The sequence below is a fragment of the Meles meles genome, chromosome 3, assembly GCF_922984935.1.
Source record: "Meles meles chromosome 3, mMelMel3.1 paternal haplotype, whole genome shotgun sequence".
NCBI lineage: Eukaryota > Metazoa > Chordata > Mammalia > Carnivora > Mustelidae > Meles > Meles meles.
In genome coordinates, this window is record NC_060068.1 from 7155810 (window position 1) to 7167293 (window position 11484).

An 11484-nucleotide genomic window follows, 5' to 3' on the forward strand; every position below is an offset into this window, starting at 1 on the left:
TTATCCAAATGTGAACTGATACACCGAAATAACTCTTCCTCTGAAATTTGACTGTGACTGCATAGTAACTGAAATTTAGTTGCTCTGTATACAACAAGATAATGTTCTAGGTTTTCCACAATGTATTTGGAGAATTCACATATGCAGTAATTTGAGTATATGCAAGTTATTAACTGAAACTTTAATATCACTTTAATATTTTATTCAAATAATGCATGGATAGGGCAACAACACACTACAGGTAAAATTATGGTCCCATTACCAATTCCTCCAGACCCTAAAGACAAAAACTTTAAATTATTTTAATATTTTCCTTGTTTTGATATTGTTAAACAATATGCTTACCTTCTAATGGTTGATTCCTAAACTCAAATACAGGAACATAATTTGTCCCTCAGGCCACAATGTTTTGTGTGCTGCCACCTCCCTATGTTACCACCTTTTCATTCTCCTTTACCTCCCCTCATTTAACATAGTTACATTCCATTTTATATTCAGGGACATGCATTGACAGCATTGTTTCTCTTTAGGACCTATTGGTTGCATGTGTAATATATAACTACTGATGCTAATTTATTTACATGATGATATATCTTTCTTTTCATATTACTAAAATTTCACTCAAGAAGACTTTAAGATCTCTTTTTAGGAGATATTGAGAATTATTAAGAATCTTTTCTCAAGAAGATATTTGTATTTTCAATAAACTATTTAATAGATTATTTCTCATTTATTTCTTATATTTATTGCATTCGACTTGAATATTATATCTCATACATAATGGCTCTGAGAAAATGTTTTTGTTTAGTAGTATTCATTAAAAATATTCATGTCACATTCATTTTCAGGATTGACCAGAAGTGTATATTAGGTTATCTTTATTATTAATATTACTATTATTATTATTATTATTTAAAGGTTTAGTTATTTGAGAGAAAGGGAACACTTTCATAAAGAGAGGCACAGAGGGGGAGAATTTTTCCAGCAGACTCCCAACTGAGTGTAGAAGCTGACTAAGGGCTCAATCCCATGACTGATGAATCATGACCTGAGCCAAAATCAAGAGTTGGCCACTTAAACAAGTGAGCCAACAGGGGTCCTTACTCTGGGTCATTTTATATTAATCCTCTCATTCTCTCATCTGTTCTGAATCTCAAATTATTTTCACTATTGTTGTTTTCTTTATGGTTAGTTTTCTCCAACTTATCTTTTGAAACTCCCATTACATTAATTATATAATTATTATCCTTTTAATTTCTAAAAGTCCTTTATTATTATCTGGCATTTTTGTTTTATATAACACATGATAATTCTACTTTGGATGTCAAAACTTCTCATATTTATCTGAAAACATATCTTTTGTAAGGTTGTTATGAATTTGTTCCAATCATTTTTATATTGATGTGTGTGTGTATGTGTGTGTATCTCTGTTTTTCATGTAATGACTTCCTCAACAGTCTGATGGCTTTGATCCTAAAAGACTATTAGAAAATGAAGCACTACAATCCTTTCTCATCATAGCATGCTGGGCTTACTCACTGATGATATTTCTTCTGGATATCCTTACCACTTATTCCCATATAGAATAATCTCAAAATGCCAATTTTCCTTTTCCTTTTAAGTGATCATTTCTTAAAATTTCTATCTATCAAAAACTTATTTTTTATTTCCATCTCTGAATTCCCCCTTTGCTCTCTTTCCCAATTTGTTTACACGTCCTTGGCCTTCTTTTCCTTCTCCTTCTCTTCCTCCTCCTCCTCCTCCTCCTCCTCCTTCTGCTTCTTTCTTCTTTCTTCTTTTTTTTCAATTTGGCATAGTTGACATAGAACACAATATTGTTTTCTGGAATAGAATTCAGGGATAAATGACTTACATACTAAAACAAGTGATCATCACAAGAAGTGTCATCTTTAATGCCCATTACCAAACTAGCCCATCCCCCACCCCCAATCCTCTATCAATGCTCAGTTTGTTCTCTATAATTTAGAGTCTTTTATGGCTTGCTTTCCTCTCTTCCTTTTTCTTTTCCCTTTTCCATATCTTCATTTGTTTTCTTTCTGAAATTCAACATATAAATGATATCATATGGTATTTGTCTTCCTCTGACCAGCTTATTTTGAATAGTGTAATACACTCTAGCTCCATTCCCATTATTGCAATGGCAAGATTTCATTTGTTGATGGTTGAATAATATTTTGCTCTGTGTATATGCATATATATGGAATATACATTGTGTGTATATTTAGAGTATTTCATATGATTGTGTATGTATATTCCATATATGATGTTTATCCCATACACGATTGTGTGTGTGTATGTGTGTATATACATATATATGTATAGATATATGAATAGTATATGTTATATTATATATTATTATATGTTATATGTTGTATATTATGGAATATCTATTATAATATAATGGAATGTGTGTGTGTGTGTGTAATGGAGTATACTCAGCCACCAAAAATGAAATCTCTGTATGTATGTATACATACATATATACATATGCATATGTGTGTGTGTGTGTGTGTACACATCTTACATCTTCTTTATACATTAATTAGTCATTGAACATTTGAACTCTCTTCATATATACGTTGGGGGTGCTTGTAAATCTTCATATATGTATTTTTGTATACTTTGGGTAAATATCTAGTAATTTAATTGTTGGATTCTAGGGAATTTATATTTTTGACTTCTTGAGGAGCATCCAAATTGTTCTCCAGAGTGACTGTACCAGTTTGAATTTCCTTTAGCAGTGCAAAAGTGTTTCCCTTTTTCTGCATCCTCACCAATACCTGTTGTTTCTTGCATTGTCAATTTCAGCCATACTGACTGATGTGAGGTAGTATCTCATCATGGTTTTGATTTGCATTTCCCTGATGATGAGTGTTGCGCATTTTTTCATATGTTTGTTAGCCATCTGCATGTCTACTTTGGAAAAATGTTTATCTGTCTTCTGTCTATTTCTTAATCAGTTTGCTATTTTTGGATATCAAGCTTGATCAGTTCCTTATAGATTTTGGATACTAACCCTTCATCAGGTATGTCATTTGCAAATATCATCTCCCATTGTGTAGGCTGCTTTTAGTTTTGTTAATTATTTCCTTTGTTATACAGAAAGATTTTATCTTGATTAAGTCCCAATAGTTCATTTTTGCATTTGTTTCCCTGTCCTCAGGGGTTGTGCCTAGGTCCATGCTGAAGTCAAAGTCCTTGCTGTTTCACTGTTCTGCATGTTGCTGCCCAGTTTTCTCAATACTGTTTGTTGAATAGACTGCCTTTTTTCTATTGAATATTCTTTTCTTCTTTGTCAAAGACTAGTCGACTACATAGTTTTGGCCTATTATTTGGTTTTCTATTCTGTTCCAATGATTTATATGTCTATTTTTTGTGTCACAACCATACTATCTGAATGACTATAGTTTTGTAATATAGCTTGAGATCTGTTATCATGATACCTCCAGTTTTATTTTATTTTATATATATTTTTTTTCTTTTCCAGGATTGCTTTGGCTGGCTAATCAGTGTCTTTGCATGTCCATCAAATTGTAGGATGGTTTGTTCTAGCTCTGAAAAATGCTGGTGATATTTGATAGAGATTGCATTAAATGTGTAGATTGCTTTGAGTAGTGTAGACATTTTTAAAATGTTTGTTTTCCCAATCTACAAGTATGAGATGCTTTTCCCTTTCTTTGTGTCCTCTTTAATTTCTTTCATAACTGGTCTGTGGTTTTCTGAGTACAGATCTTTTACCTTTCTAGAGAGGTTCATTCCTTTTCATCTTATTGTTTTTGGTTCAGATTCAAATGGGATCAATTCCTTGATTTCTTTTTCGTCAGCTCTATTACTAGTGTATAGAAATGCAACAGATTTCTGAAAACTCATTTTATATACTGTGGCTATGCAGAATTCACGCATTCGTTCCAGCAATTTTCTGGTAGAATAGCTGTGGCTTTATTAATTAAAAAATATGTCATCTTTAAATGGTGAATGTTTTATGTTTTCTTGTCAAATTGGAGTTTCTTCTTTCTTTTGCTCTTTGATTGCTGATGCTAAAACTTCCAGTAGTATGCTGAACAACTTGTTCCTGACATTATGGGAAAGGATCATAGTGTTTCCAAATTAAGGATGATTTACCTTTGAGTTATTTATATATAGCCTTTATGATGTTGAGGTATGGTCTATCTATCCTTACATGGTTGAAGGTTTTTATTAAGAAAGGATTCTCTAATTCATCCAATGCTTTCTGTGCCTCTATTGATAGGATTATATGGTTCTTCTCCATTCTTGTCTTAATATGGTGTATGATGTTGATCGATTTGTGAATATTGAACTATCCCTTCGTCTCAGGAATAAATCCCACTTCATCCTAGTGAATAATTCTTTTAATGTATTGTTGAATTTGATTTTCTAGTATTTTATTGAGACATTTTACAGTGGTGATCATCAGTGATATTGACCTTAGTACCGCTTTTTTACAGGATCTCTCTCTGGTTCTGGAATCAAGGGAATTCTGGCTTAATAGAATGAGTTTAGAAGTTTTCTTTCCATTTCTATGCCTTGGAGAAGTTGGAGAAGAAGATGTAACTCTTATTTAAGGGTCTGGTAGAATTCCCTTGGGAAGACATCCATTCCTTGACTTTTGTTTATCAGGAGATTTTTGATCACGAATTCAGTTCATTTGCTTGTTATTGGTCTGCTCCAATTTTCTATTTCTTCTTGGTTCAATTTTTGTAGTTTGTAGATTTCTAGGAGTTTGTCTGTTTTTTTTTCCCTGGTTTCCCTGTTAGTTGATATAATTTGTCATGGTATCCTCTTATTATTGTTTGTATTTCTGTGGTGTTGATTGACATCTATCCTCTTTCATTAGTGATTTTATTCTTTTTTTTTGTTTTCTTTTTGATAAGTCTGACTGGGGTTTATAAATTTTATTAATTCTCCAAAAGAACCAATTCTTAGTTTTGCTAACCTATTCTATTTTTTGTATTGTTTTGTTTATTTGTTTCTGTATCATTTATTTCTGCTCTGGCTTTATTATTTTCCTTCTTCTGCTAGATTTACGTTTTATTAGCCTATTTTTTTTCTTATTCCTTTTATTACAAAGTAAGGTTGTATATTTAAGACCTTTCTAAACTCTTGAGGTAGGCCTGTATTGCAATATACTTTCTTCTTCAACTGCTTTGCTGCATCCTAAAAGTTTTGGACTTTGTGTTTTCATTTTCATTTGCTTCCATTTTTTTAAAAAAATTCTTCATTAATTTCCTGGTTAGCCCATTCATTCTTTAGTAAAATGTTCTTTAACCTCCACGTATTTGTGATTTTGCAAGTTGTTTTTTCATGTGGTTGACTTAGGTTTCATAGAGTTTTGATCTGAAAAAAATTGCATGGCATGATCCAAACATTTTGTACATATTGAGGGCTAATTTGTGACCCAATCTGTGATCTATTCTAGAGGATGTTTCATGTGACCTTAAAAGAATGTGTATTCTGCTGCTTTAGAATAAGATGTACTGGAATATATCTTTCATATTCATCTGCTCCATTGTGTCATTCAGAGCCATTGTTTTCTTTTTTTTTTTCCCTTTTTATTTATTTATTTTTTTTCAGCGTAACAGTATTCATTCTTTTTGCACAACACCCAGTGCTCCATGCAAAACGTGCCCTCCCCATCACCCACCACCTGTTCCCCCAACCTCCCACCCCTGACCCTTCAAAACCCTCAGGTTGTTTTTCAGAGTCCATAGTCTCTTATGGTTCGGGAGAGCCATTGTTTTCTTGTTGATTTTCTGCTTAGATATCTGCTCATTGTTGTAAGGGGGTGTTAACATACCCTAATATTATTGTATTACTGTTAGTGAATTTGTTTTTATTTACATTTAATTTATTTATATATTTGAGCACATAAATATTTACAATTATTAGATCTTTTTGTTGGATAAACCTCTTAATTATGATATAACACCCTTCTTCATCTCTAGTTACAGTGTTCTGTTTGAAACTTATTTTGGCTGATGTAAGTATGGTTACTCCCACTTTCTTTTGATGTCCATCATCATGATAGATTGTTCTCCATCCCCTTACTTTCAATCTGAAGTTGGTATGTATATGTGTGTGTGTGTACAGATACCATGAACTATTACTCAGCCATCAAAAATGAAATCTTACCATTTGCAACGTCAAAGATGTTATGCTAAGTGAAATAAGTCAATCGGAGAAAGAGAATTATCCAATGATTTCATTTATATGTGGAAATTAAGAAGCAAAATAATGGGTCATAGGGGATGGGAAAGAAAAATAAAATAAGATGAAAACAATGATGGAGACAAGTCATAAGAGATTCCTATCTATAGGAAACAAACTGAAGTATGAGGTAGAGGAGGTGGGTGGATGATGGGGTAACTGGATGATGGGCATTAAAGAGGGCATATGATGTAATGAGCACTGGGCGTTATATGTAACAGATGAATAACTGAACTCTACTTCTGAAACTAATAGTTCACTATATGTTCATTAACTGAATTTAAATATAATAAAAATAAAATAAAAAGAATCTCTTGTAGGCAGTATATAGATGCACTATTTTTAATCCATTCTGACATTATATTTTTTGATTGGATAATTTAGAACACTTACATTCAAAATTATTATGGATGGGTATGAATTTAGTTTCATTATGCATTCTGTAGAGTTGGGGTTGCTGGTGATGTTCTTTAGTCCTTTCTCATCTTCATTTTTGTTTTGTTTTGTTTTGTTTTGTTTTCTGCTACTCAACTCAAAATGTCACCTTTAAATTTTTTGCAGATGTAGTTTAGTGGTCATGAACTCCTTTAGTATTTGTTTGGGAAACATTATCTCTCCTTCTATTATGAATGGCAGCCTTACTGGATAAATCATTCTTAGCTGTATATTTTTCCCATTCAGCATATTGTATGTTTATTCAACTATTTTTAAGGTCTGCCATATTTCTGTGGACAAATCTGTTACCAACCTGATCTGTTTTCCCTTGAAAGTTACTGACTTTTTCCTTTGCTGCTTTCAGCATTCTTTGTCTGTATATCTTGAGAATTTGTGAGGTGCCTTTTTGTTTATTTTTACTTTATTGTTATTTCATCATCATCATCATTATTATTTATGTTGGGATCTAGAGTTTTTAACAAGCAGACCAAAACATACCAAGAATATAGACATTTTTCCCTTTGTTTTTGTTGTTGTTTTGTTAAATTTAATGGGAGTTCACAGATTTTTATGTCCAGATTAGGGAAGTATCCAGCTATAATTTGTTTGAAAAAATTTTCTGCTACTTTTTCTCTTTCTTCATCTTCTGGGACCCTAAGATGTGAATGTTATTACATTTTTTAAAAGTCACCAATTTCCCTATATTTACCTTTGTGTTCCATGACTTTTGTTTCCCTCTTTTTTTAAGCATCATTTTCCATAATTTTCTCTTCTAGATTACTGAGTCACCTCTCTTCTGTCCATCATCATTTTTATGGCGTCCACTTCAGATTGCATGTCAGTTATAGCATCTTTAATTTCAGCTTGACTAAATTTTAGTTCCTTTATATTTGCAGTAAGAGATTTTCTAATGTCTTCTATGTTTTTTCTAAGCCCAACTAGTATACTTATAGTCATTGTTTTAAATTCCAGATCAGACAACTTACTAATATTGGTTTTGATTCAATCTCTGGCCATGGGTTCTGCTTCCTGTTCTTTCTTTTGGGATCTCATCATTTGGTATGGAAAAGAAAAGAAGAAAGAAAGAAAGAAAAAGAACAAAAGAAAAACAAAGGGAAAAAATCTACATCTTTGGGATGTTTTGGTCTGCTTGTTAAAAAAGTATAAATCCCGACATAAATAATAATGATGATAATGTAATAATAATAAAGTAAAAAAAACTACATATATATGTATATACAAACTGTATATATAAATAAAAATAAAAAATAAAATAAATAAAATGAATTTGAAAAAAAGAAAATAGAAGAAAAAAATAGCAAATAAAGAGTAAAAGTAAAATGGCACCTAGATACTATTTTACCCTAGAACTAAAGATTTGCAGCACATTATGATAAGTAAACTTCCTGTAAGCGAGTTGTTTATTGTAGTCTTCAGAAGGAAAGGCCTGTTGTGCTGATTGTCAGTGGATTTGCTTTAGTGGAGATGCACCTCCAGGGCAGAGGTGGGCAGGAATTTGTGTTAGCAGCTCTGGTCTCCACTATGTGGTGCTGTTTTTTTTCCCTGTTTAGCACTGATGGATGGGATGCATATTGTGGTGCCTTGCTCTCTAGCTTTGGAGATGAAAGTTTGTGCCCCCCCTCTTCAGGGAGCCTCACATAAGAACAGTCAATCACTCCTATGTTCTCAGTTTGTATTAGAATCCTATGCTCACATTGCCTGTGACTGAGGTTTTTATCTCAGGCATGTGACTGACTTTCACATCTCCATATTTTAAGGAATGGAATCGCATGGGCCAGTGCTGATCATTCAAGAGAAGGTCTCACCATGCTTTTGCTGTTTGCTGAGTTGTCTCAGGAAAAATGTTCCCACTATATTGTTGTTTTGCCATTTATGTCAAAACAGAACAGAAATCCAGCACCAACATTCACTGCTCTCAGCTGGCTTCCACTCTCTTATCTCTGGGAACATCGCAGCACTTAGGAGCTGCTCATTCATGTAACCCAGGGGATCCTCAGACAATAGTGTCACACCTGTGGGTTCACGTCACTTTGACACCTAAGCACCCTTAAGCAGGACACATATCTCACTGTAGTAACCTTCTAAAAGCTCATGTTTTGTGCTCCACTGCTTATAATACTTCTCTGTAGCCTCCATAGTCAGGGTCCCTCCCCACTGCCTTATCCACAGCTATATCTCTGGTCATTTTTCTACTTGTAGACTTCAGTTTTTGTTCTTTCACATCTTCAATTGATTTATTCGGTGTTCAAAATGATTTGACAACTATATAGCTGTGTTCAAGGGGTGAGATATGTTTAAGGTACCCTTAATTCTCCAACATGTTAAGTTCTCCTTCTGCATGTTTAATATTATGTTAACTGAATTTTATGACAGAGGGATAATTCACATATTTGGTGAACTCATACTTATTTAGAATGAAAATAATTTTAAATACACAAAAACAAACAAACAAAAAGGAATAAGTAAAAGAGTGTGTCATAACACAGTGCATAATATCATGTAACTACTGGGAAGCAGATGAACAGAATGCACATCTTTTTTCAAAGCACTTGAACAGAGTCATGAAAGCTACAAGAAAAATTAAAGAGTAAGTTCTCATGAAAATGGTTTACTTAAACTAGTGTTTTTGGAAGTTGTGTGAGAAGGAAGAATAAAATTGTTTTATGAAAATAGTAATGGCAAAATAATTAAAAGTATATTTCTGCAGAAAAAAGAAGGAAAAATGATACTTGCTAAAAAGCTTGATTTGACAGGCTTTTTGAGCAGAAATCAAAGGACATGAATATATATCTACAATATGAACTGATAGGCTACTATAATTCCAGAAATATTGGGCTTAATAATTAAGAAAGCATCTCCTATGAGTCATACAATTATATTCAAATGAGTCTGTAATTTAATTCATTTATATTGATTTATAATGCCTACATATAAGATATAATTTTTGACTTTGTTAATAGTTATATTTATGTAGGAAACCACACATATCTTAATAAAGTCATTACGAAAATACATAATTCTCACAAATTTAGAAGATATCTGTAAAATAGTTTTTACATATTTGGACATAGATGTTTGCCTCATAAAACTTTATCTATGAGGAAAAAATATGAGTTTTTTTCAAAATAATTATTAACTATTGATTTTAGATTTTTTTAAAAAGTATTCATTTGAGAGAGAGAGAGTGCAAGAGCAGAGGGAGTGTCAGCAAGAGACAGAGAAGCAGGCTCCCCACTGAGAAGGGAGATCAGTGTGAAGCTTGATTCCAGGAACCTGGGATCAAGTTTCCTGAGCCAACACAGCCTGTTAACAGATTGAGCTACCCAAGCACTCTGATTATTATTACTATTTTAAGTTGCAGTGTCTCCTGAATATATCACAGATAGTGAATTAATGAGAACTTGTTTTTTTATACTTTATGTGTGTCTATCTTTAGGGAAAACTAAATTAATGCCCCATGGAATATAATAACCAAACTTCTATAGATTTCTTCTTATCGGGGTTGTTTCCACCATCAAGAATTGGATTGTTCTTCTTCATTCTCATTGTTCTAATTTTCCTAATGGCTCTTTTTGGCAACCTGTCCATGATCATCCTCATCCTTGTGGATACCCATCTCCACACACCAATGTATTATCTACTTAGCCAGCTCTCCCTCATGGACCTGAACTACATCTCCACTATTGTCCCCAAGATGGCTTTTGATTATCTCTTTAGGAACAAGACTATTTCTTTCATTGGGTGTGGGGTTCAGAGCTTCTTCTTCTTGACTTTAGCGGGTGGAGAGGGATTATTGTTGGCCTCGATGGCCTATGATCGCTATGTGGCTATTTGCTTTCCTCTCCACTATCCCACTCATATGAGTAAAAGAATATGTGCTTTGATGATAATAGGATCTTGGATAATGGGCTCAATCAACTCCTGTGCCCACACTGTATATGCCCTCCATATACCTTACTGCCGATCCAGGACTATCAACCATTTTTTCTGTGATGTCCCTGCCATGTTGACTCTGGCCTGCATGGATACATGGGTCTATGAGTACACAGTGTTTGTAAGCACCACACTCTTGATTGTGTTTCCTTTCATTGGCATTGCATGTTCCTATGGACGTGTTCTATTTGCCATCTGTTGCATGCAGTCAACAGAAGGGAGGAAGAAGGCTTATTCGACCTGCAGTACCCACCTAACTGTGGTGACTTTCTACTATGCACCCTTTGCTTACACTTATTTACGTCCAAGATCCCTCCGATCTCCAACAGAAGACAAGGCCTTGGCTGTCTTCTACACCATCCTGACCCCGATGCTCAACCCCATTATTTACAGCCTGAGAAACAAGGAGGTGATAGGTGCCTTGAGAAGACTAATTCAGAGGATGTGCTCTATAAAAATGTCGAGTAAGTCCTCGTTAGTCCTGTGGCCTCAGAAGTAGATTACTTGCACCTTGTATATTCTTTAACAATATTATTCCAGGATAGAAGGCAGAGACCGAAATAATTTAGAAGATTAAAATAATTGAGATTTGATAAAATATATATGCTTCATCACTCTTTTTGTTTCCTTTGTGATAATTTTTCAACTAAGGAAAATGTCATTATTTCTTCCTAACTTTTGGGTAACAAGGTTTTGCTAAGGGACGCCTGGGTGGCTCAGTTGCTTAAGTGGCTGCCTTTGGCTCAGATCAAGATCCCAGCATCCTGGGATTGAGTTCCATATCGGGCTGCTTGCTCAGCGGAGAGCCTGCTTCTCACTCTGCCTCTGCTGCCACTCTGCCTGCCTGTG

General features: G+C 33.8%; 1 protein-coding gene across 1 annotated transcript; it reads left to right on the forward strand.

Annotated features, from left to right (window-relative positions):
• The first annotated feature begins 10159 nt into the window (after positions 1-10159).
• LOC123938390 (olfactory receptor 2L8-like) lies at positions 10160-11134 on the forward strand. Its single transcript, XM_045999724.1, has one exon. It carries the CDS (start codon positions 10160-10162, stop codon positions 11132-11134), a length of 975 nt encoding a protein of 324 aa, XP_045855680.1.
• Positions 11135-11484: the final 350 nt, after the last annotated feature.

Excerpts from the sequence above, each read along its gene's own strand:
- LOC123938390 (XM_045999724.1), top strand. The coding sequence starts at position 10,160 with ATGGAATATAATAACCAAACTTCTATAGATTTCTTCTTATCGGGGTTG.